At 33.6% G+C, this 21988-nt stretch overlaps 2 protein-coding genes and 1 pseudogene across 3 annotated transcripts; all 3 read right to left on the minus strand.

Annotated features, from left to right (window-relative positions):
* Positions 1–451: 451 nt before the first annotated feature.
* On the minus strand, positions 452–4044 carry LOC125579160 (annotated as a pseudogene).
* A 4688-nt stretch (positions 4045–8732) lies between these two features.
* LOC106371404 (scarecrow-like protein 26) lies at positions 8733–13057 on the minus strand. The gene has a single exon (XM_013811469.3). The coding sequence runs from the start codon at positions 10278–10280 to the stop codon at positions 8787–8789; it is 1494 nt and encodes a 497-aa protein (XP_013666923.1). The 5' UTR covers positions 10281–13057; the 3' UTR covers positions 8733–8786.
* Positions 13058–19091: 6034 nt separating this feature from the next.
* On the minus strand, positions 19092–21745 carry LOC106399069 (F-box/kelch-repeat protein At4g39560-like). 2 transcript variants are annotated; one of them, XR_007317160.1, is made up of 2 exons: positions 20462–21744; positions 19092–20291 (listed from the first exon to the last, which is right to left on the minus strand). XR_007317160.1 is itself a non-coding variant. In XM_048742854.1 (2 exons), the coding sequence occupies exons 1-2, from the start codon at positions 21696–21698 to the stop codon at positions 20514–20516; spliced, it is 1119 nt and encodes a 372-aa protein (XP_048598811.1). In that variant the 5' UTR covers positions 21699–21745; the 3' UTR covers positions 19092–20513. The 2 variants fall into 2 exon arrangements, 1 of the variants encoding a protein (XP_048598811.1); XM_048742854.1 differs by having other exon boundaries at positions 19092–20747; positions 20814–21745.
* Between the last annotated feature and the right edge of the window lie 243 nt (positions 21746–21988).

Raw genomic sequence — 21988 nt, forward strand, 5'->3', positions numbered from 1 at the left:
AGATTTTCACGTTTTATTAGGATGATGATTTTATAATTTTACAAAATCTTTTGTTATTCTAAAAATTTGGATTTTAATGATTCTATAGATATATTAAAATTAGTGTTACTGGAAGTTGTATTCTTAAATATTTAACACATATATAACAATATTTTGAGAATACTACATATATCTCTTAGATTCTTAAAATCATTACTAGATTTTGACCCGCACTTAAAAGTGCGGGTTTGTTTTTTCACCTATTGATCCAATATTGATTGGAAAACTACTTTTATCTTTTGTTTCAAATCTTACAAATTTATGTTTTTCAAAAAAAAATCAAAGTGTGGTATTTATTCGAAGTAGATTTAAAGATTATGTGTGATTTAATAGTATATATATATATATATTATATATTGAAGAACAATGTATTTTTAAAATTGAAATGTAGTAACGATATGAGTTGCTTATTTTAAATTGAAAATGAGTTTCTATTGTTACATATTTGTATCATAGTTATAACCATCAATATATACTATTTTTATCTATATTCAATTTCAAAGGTACTACTTTTTTGACCCGTTTTCAAAGCACGAGTATCTTTTTTTTGTTGACAATTGTGGTAAATTTTGCATGAATTTATAAAATTTTATTAGAAAAAATAATTTAAGAGTTTTTTGTTATGATGTTTGAATTTTAAGAAGCGTTTTCCTATCCGACTCGGAGCCGTGATCAAAAAGTATACCCGGTACCCAATATATAATCTGGTTCGGATTTAAAAAAAATGTTAATTAAAAATCTGATATAATCCGGTAAAAATTCCAAGAGCCCACTATTATTGGAAGTAGTCTTTATAAAAAATGATTTGAATCTAACAAAGTTTAAAAAAAAAAAACCGTGGTCTCAAATAAATTAATTTAATTTCTTAAAAAATGATATATCATGTGGTCAAATTCGATATACATGATCCTGATGGGTTATAGTCATATTATTGTAGTACATTGTTATACTACAATTTGAGTAATTATATGTTAGATAACAACATATGTGGCTAGAACTTTTTTCTACTGATTTGTGTATACTAAAAGTATTGTTTAATTTTGTCATAAAACTTTCTTATATGACAATTCGAATGATTACTAATAACATTTTAATGTTGCAGCTCTAAAGTTGGTTGTTCGTGTTTATTATTTGTAGGTGGAAGAAAAGAGCAATGCATGATTTGCATATACCAGTTAGATGGGCTCTTATGCATGAATCGAAGTGGATATGTCAACTTTGTTTAATAAAGTAGTGTTTTATCATATTTGAAATCATAAAGTATGTAATCACTAATTTAGTAACGATTCAAAATATTAATCCTAGATAGTAGCCATTATTATTAGGATATTTTTTGAAAATAATGGTTCTACAAAAATAGGATAATTAACAATAGGATATAAGAGAAAAATAGAAAATATGACATATTAATAGTTTATATATTTAGTTTAATTTGTAGGTTAAAAGGAAAAGGTCCAACAACCTTAAATAAGTAGATTTTTTAGGACTCATTCCCTTTTAATAGTATTGATAGTAATTTATTTTGCTAAATTTTCACAATAAACAACATTCTCTCTAACTCTTTTCAAATTTAACAAAATTTTCAACTTTTAAAATCAACAAAATCTATATAAATTTTATTCCCACTAACACCCCTAAACAAGTTTAATAAAAGAAACTAAACTTCTATATTTCAAAGCCAAAAAATCAAACCGCAACTTCTACCAATTAAGCTATATAGCATTTGTGCATAGAACTGCAAATTTTATTTTTGCCAAGTGAACATTCACATATTTTACTACGCAATGCATTATTTCTTGTCAAATATATTATAATTTTTGGGATAATTAATACATAAAATCATTTTTCCTGCTTAAAAGAAGGACGTCGAGATTCTTCTTCTGCCTAGACGAGTTCTGACTCTAGGACTGAGTTTTTCCTAGCCTTCGGATAAAATGAAAATTTCTACTAAAGATGATTTTTCTATTTCAAGACATAAAATGATCTACCATAATTCACGATTAAGGATAATCTATAAAAGGGAGATCCAAATCCTAAAATAAGAGACTGACTATCCAATGTATTCCTGACTCTTTTTTAATTAATTTATTTATCATCAGCATATTCCTGATTCTCTAGATCAATAATAAATTACGTTCGATCCTTGATCATACTTTTTATTCCTTGCTTATTGTATTCATAGTATCACAAAAAAAAACTCTACACAAATTTAGCTTAACAATTTGGCGCAAGAAGATTGAGGGTAACTAACTACGATTATGCGAAAATGATAGATAGGGAGTATAGATAGGTATGAACCCAACTCACATTCGATTTGCCTCTTTCTTTCTCTGTGTCTCTTCCTTTTTGATTTAAGAATACAACATAGTAAACGATAACATAAAACACACCGCTCCTAATGTTTTGCCTTACATAAACGATGTTAAAAAACTTACAACCACACGAGATGGCATTTAGGATATATAATTAAAATACGAAAGATCTAAATAGATATTATTATGCTGCATCAAACGGTAACAGACACACATTTCACCATGTCAAACAACAGCCCATCCTCAACGACAACATCACATGACTCCATCATACCCCAAAACTCTCCTCCTTGTCGCCTTTCAAAAACGATATCTGCACAGCAAGTAATCTCATTGCCGTCATGCTTTTCAGGAAAGAAGAGAGCCATCTTCTTCTCACCGCACTTCACTGCTTTGGACCACTTGGATTGGGCAGTCTCCGTAGCTCTGCTTTGGATCAAACGCCCTCAAGACCTTCCCGGAACGATCGTGATAGTAGAGGACATCATCAACCACACACGCACCCTGCCACTCCTCAGAGTTCAACATCTCGTTCACCTCCCACATGCTTTCCTTTGGTTCATAAACAAGCGAATGTTGATTCCTAAAATCCTTCATGCAAAGCTTATCCTCCATCACCACAGTATCAGCCCAAAGAGCACCAAACCGCAAGTCATGTTTTATCATCACCGGCTCCCACGTTTGGGTTTCGGTATCAAACACCATCACAGCCTTCCACCACGCTTCCCACGACCCAATTTCATCCGCATAACGACAAAAGGAATTGCCAATCAGGTAAACCTTCCGGTCGATGACATTAGCAACTTTACTAGGCATGCGCTGAGGCATGTCGGAGATTGCCTGCACCGTGTGAGAGGTACAGTCAATGCTGAGGGCTTCGAGATCGTTAAACACATATGTCTTGGAACCCACCGGGACAAAGCTTCCACGGTAAGACATGGGAGGAAGTGATCGGACGATGACCAAGCGGTTACTGGAGTTGACTAGACACTGTGTTCGGTGATGCCAAGCTGAGATCGCCTCTTGTAGAGCTTAGTCGAGGCAATGAGTTTCCTGAAACTCTTGGAGACGAGGGAGAGACTCGGGTAGTGACTTCTGGGTACTCGAGCTACGATATCAACGGTGACGTCGTCTGGAAGTGACGGAATCAGAAGAGAAGGTGGCGACTGCTCCATGTTTTCAGACATCCGAAACAACTGAATCAGGAAAACGACCTAAAGACAAAGGGAAACATGTTATTGGTTTGCCTAAAAACACGAAAGAATCACAAAGAGAAGACGAAAAAGTGCTCGGTGATTCCAATTTTAGACAATTCAAGTTCAGATATCTCCAAGTTCCAGACATTCCAAGTTCCAAACATTTCAAGCTCAGACATATCATCTGAAGCAAGAATCACAAAGAGTAAATTCCACGAGCAGACATTTTAAGTTCAGATATACTATCTCCAAGTTTGGTAAATAAGTTTAAAATACAAGAAGAACATAACCCAACCGACAGCACAGACACGGTGTTCACACATTTCCAAGTTCAGACATCTCCAAGTTCAGATATTCCACTCTCAGATATTCCACTTTCAGATATTCTAAGTTCAGACATATCATTTCAAGCAATAATCACAAAGAGTGAATCTCTAGGAAGCTGATTCAAAGTCCAGACAGAAGTAGTAAGCAGAGCAAAAGAGTAAATAGCCAAGAAGCTAACTCGAAGACCACACACTGACACAAGTAATGGGTAAAGATTAGGGTTTACTCATAAACTAAGCAGACACAAAAGTTTCAATTTTTATCTAATTATTGGCCATGAGTGTTAAGCTAGATGAGCTTCCAACCTAAAACCAACTGGTGTTAAGTGGAGTGGCCCATCCATCTTATATATTGCTAAGGATCCTTTCCAATATCCGATGTGAGACATTTATCCCTAATACGCCCCCTCGAGATGATGGTTCTTTGAACGTCAATCTCGGAATGTTCGGGTAAGAATCGATGGGCCAACTATGGGCCAAATCGATATGGATCGGGTTGGACTGCGTTGATCGGGCTCTGATACCATGTTAAGCTAGATGAGCTTCCAACCTAAAACCAATTGGTGTTAAGTGGAGTGGCCCATCAATTTTATATATTGCTAAGGATCCTTTCCAATATCCAATGTGGGACATTTATCTCTAATAATGAGATGTATGCATAACGTACTCTGGACCATTTCTCATGCAAATTTCAACCATAACCACCAAAAAGTTACACTCAGATTTCAACAACAAGATAACAAACATCATAAAGCTAATCAAACAAGATATATAAGGGCAAGGGAGAAAGAGATAAAAGGGTTTGAGATTTTTTGGATAACATGCAAGTAGCGTGAAATAACTTGGGGTTTCTCTCACACACTTGAGTGCGCACAAAAAAGAAAGAAAAGGCGACGATTTAGGGTCTGACTGGTTCAACCGCAGCGGTTGCGGTTGCGGTTGCGGGAGATTGCGGATGCGGGTGGTTGCGGTTTCTAGCGGTTTTAAGAGATTTGTACGACTGGTTCTGCGGTTAGAAATTGGTGCGTTTGCGGGATACTTATGACTGGTTAACTACCAAATGCAGCAGCGGTTAAATAATAAATTAACAATATTTTTATTTTATACAATTATAAAAATATCAAAAATAATAATATTATAATAAATATAAAAGTTATATTTAGAAAGTTATACTTTAAATTTTTTAAAAATTATAGAAAATATTTTTATTTTAAAGTTTTATAATGTTAATTAAAATATAATAGATATATTTTAGCATTTTTATAATTCTAATTTAATTTTTTTATTGAATATTTTTATTTTTGTATTTATATTGTTTTGGAAAAAAAGAAATTTTTTTTATCCTCCTGCAACCGCCCGCAACCGCAAACGCTAGCTGGAACTAGCTTTTGAGTTTATGAGGTTCAGAACGATTTGGAGCTGTTTGAAGCGGCTTGAGCGATTGTTGCAAAACGCCAACAACCGCTACCAACCGCAAAAGCTGCGTTTGCGGGTGGTAGCGGGAAAACCAGTCACACCCTTACAAAGAGTGAAGATGCAGTTGGAATTTTTTTTTTTTGATAAATTAAAAAATTGGTGGTCCATTTGGTAATTATTTTTTGCTGATTTTTTTTATAAAAAAACTGGGGATTCCTAGGCAGTCGTTTCATCCCGCTCCCTTCAAGACCACCTCTGTCTCTGAGGTACGAAGGAAGAAAATTTCCTGAATGTTTGAAGGAAATCACCAAGAACTAAAAAACCAGTATAAGATAATCTTCTTCATTTATCCGGGAATATACTAATTTCCACTTACTTGTAGTATATGAGAAGAATGATGCCTAGTGAATGTTAATCCGAATTTGGCACGTAGAGGATGTATGCATGAATTTGATAGTGAATTATTTTAAAAATGTTTATTGATTGATCAAAGACCAATTACAATAGAGAAAAAAGATTCTAAGGAATTAGGTCAAGGTAAATAAAAAAATCATATCTCTTATGTCAAGAAGTGTGTGTTATGAATTTTCTTCTCGGTTTTCGGCTTTCTCTCTATATACTTGACTTATTTTCTTTTCATTTTTAAGTTGGCGTAAACTTATGCCGACTTTAGACTTAACTGGATTGAGTTCTGAGGGTTGTGATCTATCTCCAACAATAAGTCCTCCTAGTTCATCATGAGAGGTGAAGCCGATCTCGATGAATTTACAAAAATAAGTCCTAAGAATAAAGAACTCAACATTTGTGTTCAAATAAAATTGACTTATATTTTGGCATGTACAAGAGATCTGATCTGGTTTAGCCATGAACCGTTTGAAATCCTGGTTAATGAGAACTAATGATTTAAATCACAAACCGGGTCCCAGTTTACTTAGGATTGTTATCCTTGAAATAGGAGAATCATGACACCTTCTTAGGTTCTTACACCTAATGATTATGCTTCCTTGTTTATCACGCCTTAACCCTATAAGTAGAGTAATACACTCTCATTTCTTCATTTCTTCCGCGATCAAAAGGTAGTTTCTCTCTCTAACACTCTCTTTTTGTTATTTATTTTATGGTTTACTACCGTGAATCTGTCCGGTTTGTCCGTTCTGCTTCAGTTCTTCACAAGTTCTTCGTAAAGAAAATGTCTTCAATCCTTAAATACTCAAGCAAAGGGAAAGAGAACGAGTGGTCGCCAGGGCCAGACCCAGATTTTTTGGCGGTTCCAATCTAGTCGATAATTCAATGAGGGGTCATCGAGAATCTTTGTCTGATATTTCTGGGTTGGGTATTGACCAGCTCCAGCTAGTCTGATCTCCAGAGGCAATGTTTCAGGTAGATGGAGACAATCAGTCTGCCGTAGATGAAAGGGATGACAAAACTGTCGAGATGGAGATCAGTCGTTAGGCTGTGGCGGTTATTCCGGCAACTCAGCCAATGATGCAATTGAATTTGGGTCTTTTCCCATAATGGAGTGCTTAAATTTTTTTTTTTTTTTTTCTGATTAAAAAAAAATTAAAAATAGATCAATCGCGGACTGCCACATGTTAGTGGGGTCCGTGAATAATGCAAGCAGTGGTGCTTAAATAGGTTTCAGAAGATTCTAAGCTGGTGCTTAAAATTTTGTGGGTCCCACCTTGAAACTCACCCATTATTATATTATTTTTTAAGCATTCATCCCCTAAACACTTGGATTAATGGTGCTCTTAGGTCGTGAGAATCAAAAGCTAAAATTGGAAAAATTATCTTCCATTTGGTCAACAGTCAAGATCTTTGGAAGCCTTCTCGTCCATTTGAATGTGGGAGTCAGATTCACGTACATGATAAAAGAAAATTATTTTTTGTAATTTTAAAAAATATATTAAAATAAAATTATAATGATATTTTTGTAAACATTGAAATAAAATTAAGGATTATATTGAAGTTTATGGCAAAATATTGTTGGCAAAAAGAGATTATGTATGCATTTGACTTCAGCTCTTGAGTCATTTTTGTAAAACCCCCTCTTGTAATCCCATTAAAGAGCAAGTAGAAACATATAGTTTGAGGTGCAACAAAATAAACACAAGATTCCAGGACAAAAGCTTTGTGTGTTACTCTTTATTTACTTCTGTTTATCTTTTTAATCTATTATATACTCGACTGTTTTTATTATTGATTTTATACGTTTATTTTTACAAGGTAACAAATGTTTTATGGATTTTAATTAATAAAAATATTATTATTGGTATCCAAGGTTTTATATAAAATTATAAGTAATGATTATAGATGTCAATAAAGATAATTTCAAAGAATTATATATATATATATATTACATAGTTCTATATAATATTATATTTTATGCTTTTTTGAAACTTATTTATTTTATGCTTTTCTACCAATCACCTATTAATCAAATCACTTGATTAGTTTCAAAATATGGAGAAGAGTATATACATTATTGGACAATCAGTCATGGAGTTCGATCAATTAATATATTCCAATTATTTTTGGAAAATTAAAATAAATAGAAAGTTTAAGTTTTATGAGGTGAAAAATATACAGTGTCTACTAAATTATATTTCTCTTCTTTTAACAACTTTATAGGCATTTTATGCAAACTCACTTTTTCTATCTTTAGAAACAAAATTTAGTTATATACAATAATCTGACTAGAGGTACATACAACATTCAAGCAATAAAGAATCAGTCAGAAATAAAAGATTAACATGTCTAAGAGCAAAAATGTTGTTTGTTTCAGTATCCTTTTAGTGATATTTTGGTAATTTTAACATAAGTAATTAAATCTCCCAAAAGCATGTGTTAGATTTTAAGCATGATGTGTATTACATCTGGACATTCAGATTTCGGATCGAAATTAAGTCAGGCTAAAACTCGGTACTTACAATTTAACCCTATAAGTAGAGTAATACACTCTCATTTCTTCATTTCTTCCTGCGATCAAAAGGTAGTTTCTCTCTCTAACACTCTCTTTTTGTTATTTATTTTCTGGTTTACTACAGTGAATCTGTCCGGTTTCTCAGTTTTGCTTCAGTTCTTCACATGTTCTTCGTAAAGAAAATGTCTTCAATCCTTAAATGCTCAAGCAAAGGGAAAGAGAACGAGTGGTCGCCAGGGCCAGACCCAGATTTTTTGGCGGTTCCAATCTAGTCGATAATTCAATGAGGGGTCATCGAGTAATTCAATTTTAGTGATATTTTGGTAATTTCAACAGGTAATTTTAACATGTGTTTTTAAATCTCCCAAAAGCATTTGTTTGATCTTAAGCATGATGTGTATTACATTTTCGGTTCGAAATTAAGTCGGTTTCTATCGGATCTGAATCCTTAGGTTTATAAATATTTGGAACTAAATTGGAATTTATAATTTTTGGTTTGGGTTCGAGTTCAGTTTCCACATTCACAAAAAAAAAGATTTTTGATATTTACATAATTAATGTCTTCATATACAACTCATGTATGTATGGTATTATGTAGAGAATCTTGCTCACTCGACTCGCACGAGGCCCAAAAAGAGGCCGATACAAGACGTCGGGATTTCCATCCCAAAACGAGCCCGTTTTGGCCTAATTCTTCCACTCCATAGCCATCGTTAAACAAGCTTAAAAGGAGCTTCGCTTGACAACGGTTGGCAAAGCTGACTTCCACAGGTTTAAACCCATTAGTAGCTAACCACAGCGGCCATGAAGCAAAACTCTCCACCTCAGCAGTAATAGCTATACGTGTCAACCAACCCGAAACCCAAGGTCCAAAAATAACACGCTCAACAAATCCACGAGCTGGGCCCGCCTCTAGGGAGTCGAATATGGCTGAAAACTGATGTAGCAAGTCCATAAACCGATAAAGGAAGCCTTGGTTTCCCACTAGACCAACTTCTTCGTGAACAAGCGTTACAAGTTTCGGATTTAGTGTTTTAGCTTCCGATAAAAAGGAAATAATGGAATTGGGTGGTTGGTGACTAAACCGAGGGAGATGCAACACACAATTGATCACCACTGCTTCTCCTCTAACAAGCTTTAAGGACGATGGGTTGAATGTGTCGCTGTCCATTCTACAATGGTGGTAAGAGAAAGGCTGCCCTATGGATTCCGCGAACGCGGTTAGACGACGTCCAGCCTCTTGGACGGCAGCAACTGATTTTTTACCGTTTGTGGCGCGTGACAAAGCCGTGATCCTGAGATGTTGGGCCGAAGGACCTGTACTTCTGGACACCAAGGCCTGCATCAAGGAGGGCCATTGAACACCATCTGTGATATCGTAGTCCACAATATGGATTCGCCGCTCATACTGTACAGCTTCAAGAATAGCCTGTGTGGCGGTTAGGTAACCAAAGTTGATGTAAGGAGACATATTCTGCAGCATTTGGAACGCCAACATCACGTCCACCCGGTCATGAACATCAGGGTGTTGGTGGGGACCATACTGCCGTTGAACATTGGCTTCTTTGTGCAACTTTGAGAGGCCATTGGTGAAGTGAGCAGCTAATCTCTCCATGTTGGTTCGGTCATTGGTTGAAGTCATATCCTTTAGCTTTGCAAGTAAGACCCGAGTTAGCTCTCGGGTTTTGTCGGCGCCAATTGATGCATCTGCAGCAGCCACCAGTAAGTGAACCAACCTCAATCCCTTTGATTCATCTGCCTCTACATCATGATCAAGCTCATCAGCCATGGACAAACCTGTGGATGAAGAGTTTAGAATTCCCTCTTGGCCATGGTAACAAGGCAGCATTGGAGGAGATTCTGTTGTGGCTCCTTTATCACTCATCATAGATTCAATGAGATCGTGGAAGTCACAATCCCAATCCATATCAAGAGAGATGATGCCATCATGTTGCTCCACACAGGAGGAGGTGCTAGTGGCTGTGTTGTTAGAGAATAAGAGATTAGGGAAATCATCATAGGGAGGATTCATGGTCATGGAGGTAATAAAGAAAAATGGGAAGTGCATAGTTATATAGGGAGTGTACGGACATATAGTGAAAACCAATAGAACATATGTTTTATATTTTGAGGAAAATCTTTAAAGTCAAATCTAAATAGATGGTCCCCTTTCGGTGAACAACTTGTGGTCCATCGAAAATGCAGCAGGACCACAATGATCAAATGGCTAACAAATAAAATAAGTGAGAATTGTTAGCCTAATAACTCTTTTCAGTTTTTACAAGTTTTTTTTCCTTTTGCTTTCAAACTCTTTTCAGTTTCAGTTATAAAGTAACATTTAATTATATATGGATGATTGTGTTATTGCCAACATTGATATATTCCTAAGTGTAAAATGCACGGTATACAAAAATCCGATAATTATGTCAAAGATTGTACTTTTGTAGCTAGTTTGTGTTCGTCTTTTTTGTCAACACTAGTCTGTGTTCGTATACAAATCACAAATGTTAGTTTGTCTTAGTTTACAAATTATAAGTCCTTAGGAAGTCATATAGTTGTCAAACTTCAATACTAATCAATGTTTATATAGTTTAAACAAAATCATCAACCTCCAATGAAACCTAATTGGTGACTAATTAAAATATTATGAAAATGCATATCGCCACAATTGCTGAGAAGAGAACTTGGTGAACCAAACAGAACAAAACAAAAAATTGTTGAGACTTGGTTTAGCTTCAATAATTTTAAATCAACTACTCAAATAATTCAAGAGACATCAACATCATTAAAATAATTAATATTTCTTCTGTTTCAATTTTTTTTTTTGACAGCAAACCATTCACATACTCTGTAAACCAAATTGGAAACTCTGCATCCATATGTACGACGAAAGACGGTTGATGCCGAGCATTGCATGCTAAGCTATCCGCTTTTTGGTTTGCCGCCCTTGGTACATGAACGATTTCTGAGTTGAGAAAGTTGCTTCTCAAAAGCTTGATGTCTTCCAAATAAGTTCCAAATGCAGGCCATTCCTCGGATTCCGAAACCATCTTCATAAACTGAGAACAATCCGTTGCAAACGTAACCTGAAATTATCGTAAATTCCTCATGCATTCCATTGTCCATATCAACGCCTCCACCTCCAAATGGAGAGGTTATAGACATGCACGTATATTTCGTACCCCTAACAAACCATCAAAGCCTGGTAAAGTACTAAACCATCCTTGCCCTGAGAACACAACCTTATCTTTCCAGGATCCGTCTATAAAACACCATTGTCCTGTATTCGTTTGAATGGAACTATTCTGTATATCCTGTACCACTCGCTGATTCTTTAAAATCTGGGCCTCAACCTAAAGTGTTGATTCCAATTCGGCCATCTTAAGGGTATCCCTCGGATCAACGTCAATATTGCTAAACACCTTATTATTCCGACCTTTCCAAATATACCATAAGATCCATACAACCTGAAGGTCATCCATCTTTGGATTAACTCTCCAAAAAAGATGGTCCATATTAGCAAAGAAAGAACCTATAGGGAAAATATTCGGATTCGACGGTATCTTAGATAAAGCCCACACCTGTCGTGCTGGAGGGCAGTCAAAAAACACATGGTTTATCGATTCTTCCTGATCTCCACAACGTGAACAAAATGTATCTCTTTGTATTCCTCTTGCATTTAGGTTCTTCATAGCCGCTATATAACCAGAAAGCAGCTGCCATAAGAAATGCCTTATCTTTGGAGGACACTTTAATTTCCAGCAGTAGACTTTAAGGACATCAACTGTGGGTCCATAAAATTTCGGTGGTTTTTCCTTATCTGGATAGACACGTTCCACTTGGTACCCATATTGTACCGTGTATTTTCTATTGTTGGTAAAATGTCACTCATTCCTATCTTCCATCTGATTTCTACTCAAAGGAATACTTGTAATGATTTTAATATCTTCCGGGTCAACCAAGGTTCTTATTGCCGATAGATTCCATGTACGGGATTCCGAATGAATAAGGGAATCCACGGTGAGATCCGGGTAAGAGTGATGAGAGTTTTTATTTCTTCTATTTCAATATTATGCATATTTTAGATTTTTTACACATATTAATAAAATATTTAATAATGCATAATTTTTATACGATTATCTTTTTCCCATAATTATAAACTAGTAGGAATCAAAAAGTGAAAGTTTTATGAAATTTTTAATTAATCATTGGTATTTAATAAAATATACATTGAAAATACAAAAAAAAAATATTTTTTAAAAAAATATGTAATTTTATGAAATGGATGGAGTAATTTTTACGAACTTCTTTCACAATTTCAAAAACACTTTGACTAATCTTATTGTACACTAAAACACGCAACATAATTTACCTCGCAAGACAAGTTTTTTTTTTTTCCAACAAGTGACAGAAGCAGTGATGCAATCCAATCAGGTGGTCACACTCAAACTTTCTCCCTTAATCAAATTTATATAATATATATATAACAGTACTTATTATATTGTTATAACCAAATCCTACAATTATAACCAGATCCTACAATATAATCCAAGTGAAAATATGTTTGCAGCTTTTCTATATAATGTAAAAAAAGATTTTTCTATTCATATCCATAATCATTCAGGATACATCTAGACACATATATTAAAAAAAGTAAAAGATCATTTTCTCAAAATATTTAATAACTAGGATAAGACCCGCGCCTTGCGCGGGATTAAGTTATTATTTTTATTATATTTTGGAGAATGAAACAATAGTTTGGCTTCATTTGGATTACGGGTGTTCAATCCGGATATCGGGTTGGTTTCGGTTCGGTTCGGTTTTTTCGGTATTTGGTTAGTAAAATATAACTATTATACTAAATCCATATTTATTTTGACTTTATTCCTTCACATACTTTTGAAAGATTTTAACTGGACGACTAAATTGATCAGCCAATCTTGTTGCTTTAAATCATTAGTGTTTATATATATATATTATTTAGTTTGAATATTTATTAAATAAAAATTCATATGCGTTATATTTTATGATCATTTGTAACTTATTATAACAAAAAAAATAATCTATTGATCACAAAATTTTCAGAGTGGGAATATTCAAATTTAATAATATATAGACGTTTTGAAAAATTCAAATATAACATATAAGAAAAAATATAAATGTTTAGTATATATTTAATGTGATTTTTTAATATCTTTCAATAATATAAAATTAAAAAAAAGAACTAAGATACCAAAATTGTTATCAAATATTTATTATTCATAATAATTAATTTTTATATATACGTTAATCATATTAGGTAATTTCGTAGATTCTAATTAAGGAAAGTGCAAAAAAAATTTTGGTAGATTATTTATCAATTCGATAGTTAGTTTAATAAAAAATATAATGTAAGTCAAGATGGACCAACCTATTTTTCTAAGAATAGTATATTTTATATAGTCATTTATTAAATGAGAATTTATAATCATACAGTTCTATGATCATTCATATCATTTTATAACTGAATATTTAAATCATCGATAACAAAATTTTCAATGTGAAATCTTTAATAAGTTTATAATTTATAAATGTTTTTGAAAATTCATTGAAAGTTTTAATATTAAAATATTTATGTAATCTTATGGTATATAGTATAATCTATATATATATATGTTTTATTATTAAATGATATTTTTTACTCATATGGTTTTAAAATAATGTGTATCTTCTTATAATATTAAATAAAAGTTCATATTAATACAATTTTATGATCATTTGTAACTTATTATGACAAAAAAAAATCTATTGATCACAAAATTTTCAGAGTGGGGATCTTCAAATTTCTAATAATTTATAGACGTTTTGAAAAATTCAAAATATAACATATAAGAAAAATTATAAATGTTTTTATTATATATTTAATGTGATTTTTAAATATATTTTAATAATATAAAATTAAAAAACGAACTAAGATACAAAATTGTTATCAAATATTTATTATTCATTATAATTAATTTTCACATATACGTTAATCATATTAGGTAATTTCGTAGCTTTTATTTAAGGAAAGTGCAAAACATTTTTTAGTACGTTATTTATCAATTCGATAGTTAGTTTATTAAAAAGTGTAATATAAGTTAAGATAGACCAACCTATTTTTCTAGGAATAGTATATTTTGTATAGTTATTTATTAAATAAGAATTTATAATCATACGGTTCTATGATCGTTCATATCGTTTTATAATAAAATATTTAAATCATCGATAACAAAATTTTCAATCTGAAATCTTTAATAAGTTTATAATTTATAAATGTTCTTGAAAATTCATTGAAAGTTTTAATATTAAAATATTTATGTAATCTTATGGTATATAGTGTTTAATATATATATATATATTTATTTTATTATTAAATGATATTTTTTACTCATATGGTTTTAAAATCATGTGTATCTTCTTATAATAAAAATGTTAAACCATTGATCATTAATTTTTAACATAATAATTTTAATAGTTTTAGTCATTTATTGTCGTTTTTAAAAATTCAAAATATAACATATACGAAAAAATCTAAATTTTATTTTTATAGCTAATTTGATTGTTTAATTTATTTTAATAATATAAAATTAAACAAAAAAATGATGGAGGAGATATACATTGTTATCAAATCTTTATTATTAAACTCATTAATTGTCATATATATATTAGTCATTTATGGTAATTCCGTAGGTTTTATTTAAGGAAAGAAAATATCATATCATATCATTATATCATATAGTTTGACCAACTTATATATCTAACAACATATAAAAATCGAATGTGGACCTACTTATTTTTCAATTGAATGTAATTGACTATCTAATTGAGTGCCACCTATGCATTGAGGCCTCTTTTAATTAATACAAAATTGAGGTTACATCTTTTCAAATGTTCCTCAATTAATATATAAGGGATACCAAAATGGTTGGCTTCAACCAGATTGCCAACATGAACAAACCGATTTAGCTCTTTCAAAATCGGTAAAGCTAAGGCGTTCAAAGATCAGTTGCATGAGATATATAGGAATCTTAGACCAGCAATGAGGGTTTCTTCGGGTCACTAAGACGGCCGGAGATTTCGGAGAGTAGGAGGAGATTGGGCTAAGGCTAACGGTGGTGAAGCCGTCAGACAAAATCTTAACGGCTAGGCCTTCGGCTCTGGGAGATGATCAAATATTCATTTATTTTTAACGAAACAAAAAAATGTGTTATTTGGCAATAATCATTAGACTTCTTGCAAAAATAATTCAAAACTTAAAGTTAAGCACAAAATTATTCCATGATGTTTTTTTGGATTTTTCATTTTTATTACAAAATTATTCACCATGAAAGTTCAGATTATTCACGAAAATGTTATTATATTTTTTATTTTTTTTTCGAAAATTGTTGTTTTACTCAATCATCCCCATCTTCCTCTTACTCTTTTATTTACAAAATTGTCATTGTCATCAATACATGAACGACCATAAACAAACAATTTGAAGCTCTAAATGCATCTAAACAAAATCTAGATCTTAATATTCTTGTTTCTTACACACACAAACCATTTTCCTTTCACTTCCTCTTTTACTTCATCCCAAAATCCCAAATTTTTATTTCAAAATTTATATGCTTACTAGAGTTACTCAAGTTCCTGATTCTTGGTCAAGAACGAGCGAGTAACTTTCATTAAAAAATGATGTGTGTTTGGAGAAGCTAAACATAAACCTCATTGGATATAAAAAAGAGAGAGTTACATTGAGAGACACTTTCTCAGTTTTTCTATCGCTAAAAGACACATTACAAACTTAGCACACTTTTACCTGCCAGCTGTTTATTTTCGGACAAAAGTAACCCTGATATTGTCTAGAGAGGAGTGTATTGGTTTTAAAGAAACAACCGAAACACTTTCTCTCTCTTTGTAACTAAATTTCTTTTTAGTTACAATAATTGACAAATGGGTGAATTTAAAAAATAGGTATATGGGATGAAGAGAATCGTTTTTGGTCGTTTGATCTGATCTAAAGAAAAAAAGTCTAACGGCTGCGGAAAGTCTATGAAAGTTTTTGGTGGATGGTGCAATTAATAAGGATATGACTGTGGTGAAAGTAGCAGAAGACAAAGGTTTCCATCTTTTTTCCTAGAAAAGCTTGAAATTGTGTTGAGAGATATGGTGAAAGAGAAGTTGAGCAGAGTTGGCAAAAACTCCGTCGAGCGTTTTGTGATTCCGTTTGAAATCTTCTTTGTGAAGGTAGCAACGTATGTTGGTTCATTTTAATTTAATAAAAGATGGTTTCATCTATTTCATTATTCTTATGTTATTGTTGGAAGTAATGATTTGGTTATTTGTGGTTCCGATGGGAAACTGGGAGTTCGTGGTGGACAAGAAGAAGATCGGATTGTCTCAAAGTGTGTTGTGGATGGGACTCTTGTGGTTCGTGTGATTGTTGTGGTGTGGATGGGACTCTCGTGATTAGCGGGAATGTTGTTGTGGTTGTGAGTATTGCTGTCAAGGCTCTGGTGTTCAGTGGGTTATATGAATGCTGATGTTTGGTTGTGACTATATATTGCAGACATTTGGAGGACCATTTCTGCTAGTTGTTCGTTGGAGGAGATTCAAATAGATTCAGGGATCATGGTCTTATGTTTACCGAACACATGAGCATCTAACTTCTTCCACAGGATCGACTTGTCTTTACTCTTTTTTTGCTACACTAAAACCTTCCGTTGTTTTACATGAAAAAACACACACACATGAAGTTTGCAAGCTTCGTTAGAATAAAAAAGTATATGAACAAAATCTAATTGTATAATATGGAGTTATGGGTTTGAAGTTTTGTTAATTTAGTTTAGCGGCTTTAACCCTTTCTAGTAGAGAATTTATAACAATTAGAAACCAATCAAACAAACAAATTACATACATATACCACTTGTATAACTAAATAAAAATCTGTAGATGTGGTTATGGTGGATACATAATTGGTGGAAGTGCAATAAACTTGCGGTGAATTTGAGTTTTTGTTGCTACTCTCTTCGTGGAAAAGGATCTTGGCAAATATAAGATATTGTGTACAAAATACAATGGACAACATCACATGGACATATACCATTTATTTCAGAAAGCATATTACCATAGGTAACACAAAAGAATCAAGATCAACACATGAACCAAACTCCAACAAAAGTGATCGGTTCCTTCTTCATTTGTATCGGCAAATTCAAGTCTCAACCCGAGCTTCTTCATCTTCTTTGTTTTATCCTCCTTATCTCCTAAAATTCTTCTTCTTCTTCTTCGATGTAATTGTCTTCCTCTGTCATATTCTCTTTTGGTGGGGGCATTGTTGCAGTCATTGTGAGTTTGTTGAATACTTGTATGGTTGCTGCTAAGTTGATGCTTGTGCTTTTAGACATGTAGGTAGAGCTTATACACTTGTGATTGCTCCCACGATTTTATGTGTCGGTGGCTGTCGCTTAGATTTGTAAATGGGAGTTAGTTGTGGACAAAAGAAAGATGCGTAGATCAGAGATGTATGGATGGAAGATGCGTGGACGAGAGATGCGTGGACAGGAGAAATCGCCGCCACCAACCACCACTATTATATCCACACTCACGTCATCCACCATCACCTCCATAACCTCCATCGCTTTCACTGTGGTATCCACCGCTTCCTCCACCGTATCCAGCACCGTCGTATCCTCCACCATCTCCTCCACTCAAGTAGCCACCTCCACCAACCACCACCATTGTATCCACACTCACGTCTTCCACCATCGCCTCCATAACCACCACCGACTCCATTGCGGTATCCACCGCTTTCTCCACCACGGCCTCCATCGCCACCGCATCGTTTCCACGGGACCGAGCCTCGTTCGTGGTAGTTACTTTTGAGGTTTGGAAGAACCTTCCATGGAGAAGAACAGTCGCCGATATGTCTGTGGAACAACGGCTGCTAGGAAACAAACCGTCAGCGGTTGAGAAAGATGGAGTTCGAGTGAAAACCGGCGGATCTTGAAGATTTAAAGAGTATCTAGAGGTTTACAGTTCAGGTTTTTGAGACTTTAGCTATAATCTGAGAGAATGACGACGGAAAAAGATCAAGAGTACAACGAAGGAGGAGAAAGAGACAAGGGTTTGTTTGTCGATTTGGGAATTTTGTGAGTTAGATAAAAGAAAAGTGATATTGAGATTTGACATGAAAAGAAGAAAATGAAAAAAAAAATTATATTTTAATGTTTTTAGTTAGAGGTGGTAACAAAATGTATCAACCGTGTAGTTAGGGGTATATGTGTAAACTTACTCGAAGAAAGTGTGTCATCTAGGAAAATGTTCTTTAGTGTAATATGTAAGTCATATTGTGTCTCTGAGGGTAATATTTTCTATAAAAAAGATTTTGAATATTTTTCCATATCTGTTCGATAGAAGACTTTCGGGTAAATCTTCTACAACGAGAAGACTTATATGGAAGTCTTCTGGTCAATGCAAATGTTAGTTTTGCAATTGACTAAATGTTTGTTTTTTTAGAGACGACTTCTTTGGAAGTCTTCCAACTTTTTTTTGTTAACAAAAAAATATCAAAAATCCCAAAAAAGACTTACCCGTAAGTCTTCTAGGATAAACTAGTTAGTTTTGCAATTGACCGAATTGTATAAAAAAATTGACTTTTCTAGAAGACTTACATAGAAGACTTCCAATAACAGAAGACTTACATGGCAATTGGCGGTGGAAATCTTCTCACTGTCGGTGAAAGTCGCCTCATATTACTTTTACAATTGAAAAATAAAACTTAAATATTTAATTTTATTTAGACGAGTTCCATGTAAGTCTTTCAAGAGAAGACTTACACGGAAGTTTTCCAGAGTTTTATTCTGAGATTATGGTTAAACTTTTAGTTATCACAGAAGAGTTCCATGTACATGGAAGTAGTCTAGTTAAGATTAAATATTTAAGTTTTATTTTTCAATTGCAAAAGTAACCTCAGACGATTTACATGGAAGTAGTCTAGTTAAGATTAAATATTTAAGTTTTATTTTTTCTAGTGGGAGGCTTCCATGTAAGTCTTCTAAAAAGTTAAAATTTTGACACAATTCGGTCAATTGAAAATCTAACACGTTTATCCTAGAAAACTTACCGGGAAATCTTCTCTAATATTTTTGATATTTTTCGAGATTTTTTTCAAAAACAAAAGTAAGTCAATATTTACAAATGAAGACTTCCAAAGAAGTTTGTTCTAGAGTAGACTTCTATAGAAGTCTTCCTTTGTAAATTTTCAATTGAAAAAAATGACCTAAATGGAAGATCTTTTCAAAGTCTTTGTAGAATGTATTTTCAATACTTAAGAAATTTAAATTTTTATTAGGATTAAAATATAAATAAAAATTGTTGAATTTTTTTAAATCAAAGTATATTAATTTAAAATTTTAATGATATTTATAATAATTAGAATTTAAATTAAAAAATTTTCGGAATTAACATTTTGTTAAAATGGTTGGTTACATTTGTTTATTATGTATGTTTTATGTTTAGTGAAATAAAAAAGAGGAATTAATATATTGTTAAGATTTGGTGCTGCAACTACATAAAATATAATGTGAATATTTTTTTTAAGAGAGGGTCCATTTCAAAATTCACACATGAAAAAATTCACGACTTCTATTTTAATAGATAAGATAGATATTTTACTTTTATATTTGAAACAGAAATGTTATTTTTTTTCTAAAAAAATCTTTTAAAAGTCTTTGTAGAATGTATTTTCAATACTTCATAAATTTAAATTTTTATTATGTTTAAAATATAATTAAAAATTTGTAGAATTTTTATTTTTTATAAATCAAAATATACTAATTTAAAATTTTAAAGATATTTATAATAATTAGAATTTAAATTTAAAAAATTTGGAATTAACATTTTGTTAAAATGGTTGGTTACATTTGTTTATTATGTATGTTTTATATTTAGTGAAATAAAAAGAGGAATTAAAACTCACAGTACTCACATTCCAAGCAGCTAGCCAGAACAATTCAGTCTGTGTCTGGAGATGCCAAGAAGAAGAACAAAAAAACAGCAGGCTGTACCTTCGTCTCTATAGGCAGCAAAGAGAAGGTTACACTATAATAAACGGAAAATTAATTTGGAAAAACAGAAGAGGAGCTCAAACAAAATTAATAAGATGAGATAGAAAAACAAGATTTTGAGTAGTTTAGAAAAATGAAAGAGGCAAGTTTAGAGAGTGACAGAAACAGAATGCAAAACCTTCTTGGGTTCTTGAAAAGATTCATCAGCGGGCATGACAATGTTAGACCACTCAATGTTGCCCCAAATCTCGCCTCCTTGGAGTCTCTCCAAGGAAATCTCCGCAGACCAAATATGAAGATATCCCGACTTGGGGCGGTCCCAGAAAAGCACAATGTTCCCACCGGAGCTGCACATTCTGGCCCCCTGGATGTAAACCTTCAAACGTGTAGATTCGACCATACTTGCTCATCTTTAACGGGGCCATATCATGCATGATCCTCTTTTGCTCCCACCGATCAAGAATCTGTTCACCAAAGTGGACAATTTTAGAAAGAAAGAGATACAGGTTGAGAGAGCTCAAACCCTTGACCTCCTCTGTATTCATCACCCTCTCTGTTCCATGCAAATCCAACTCATCCGGCTCACACCAAAATATAACTCCGTTTTTGCTAAGACAAAAGAGCAAGTTATCAACCATACACCAATCCCTTCGGTATCCTACCAGTTGTCCGCGATTCCCTGTTCCCCATTTACCTTCCCTCGGCGAGTAGTAAAACGTTCTCTCCTTTTCGTCCAACGCATAAACCTTTTGATCCCTCACCATACTGCTGTGGATATGCTTATTACCTCCCTTCCGTTTCGGCATCGGTGGCAAATTATCCCAAGTTTGAGTGTTTGGATCGAATACCTCTCCACAGTCATCATGAACATCGCAGCCTCCAAACACGTAAATCTTCCCGTCTACCACACCAGCAGCCCCGTAAGCTCGAGCCGCTTCCATGGAAGGGACAGGGTGCCACACGTGAGTCCGACAATCCAAGCTCCAGACGTCGGAAGTGCGCTTCTCCCCGTCTATCAACCCACCGATTACATAGATGCTCGAGTCCAGCACCACAACAGAAGATGCTTCCACAGGCTGGGAGGGGAGCGAAGGGATCGGAACTAGATCAGAGGCGTCTAGGGTTTTTCTACGACGGAGGATATACCAGCGTAAGCTTGGAACAGAAGTAGGGATTCGTAAGCATACGTAGACGTATGTTTCAGTGCGACCAATCAGCGATCGGATCTTGTAAAGATCAGGAGATGCCACTAGAGAGCGATAACTTTTGGAGACCAGAGATAAGGCCTCGTGGTCTGATCTCCAGACTCTAGCCAGACAGTTCAGAACCAGATCATCTGACAAACATGATATCGGAGACGCCTCTTCCTTCCTCTGCCTCTTTTCTTGGTGGGGTTGCTCTTCGTGACTGGACATCGAGAACTCAAAGAGGTTCTTTTTTTTTTTTTCCCTTTCTATCTATCTAAAAGATGTTTATATAAGTTTTAAAAACTAACCGACACCAACGACCAAACACAAGCAAGATTAGGAAAAGCTCTTATAAAGCACTTCTTCATGCACATATTAAGTCCCAACATATAACACCATAAGAGCATCTCCAATGGTGAGCCTCACCACGGGGTCCTTAGGAATATTTAACAAATTTTTTTTTTTTAAATAGTTAAGGATCATTATCCAAAATGTTAGTCCAATGGTGAGTCTCAGTT

This window comes from Brassica napus, chromosome A10 (assembly GCF_020379485.1).
Source record: "Brassica napus cultivar Da-Ae chromosome A10, Da-Ae, whole genome shotgun sequence".
NCBI classification, from domain to species: Eukaryota; Viridiplantae; Streptophyta; class Magnoliopsida; order Brassicales; family Brassicaceae; genus Brassica; species Brassica napus.

Excerpts from the sequence above, each read along its gene's own strand:
- LOC106371404 (XM_013811469.3), bottom strand. The coding sequence starts at position 10,280 with ATGCACTTCCCATTTTTCTTTATTACCTCCATGACCATGAATCCTCCC.
- LOC106399069 (XM_048742854.1), bottom strand. The coding sequence starts at position 21,698 with ATGTCCAGTCACGAAGAGCAACCCCACCAAGAAAAGAGGCAGAGGAAG. Across the intron at positions 20,748-20,813 it reads GGGTGATGAATACAGAGGAG|ATTCTTGATCGGTGGGAGCA; the intron begins GTCAAGGGTTTG and ends TTTGGTGAACAG.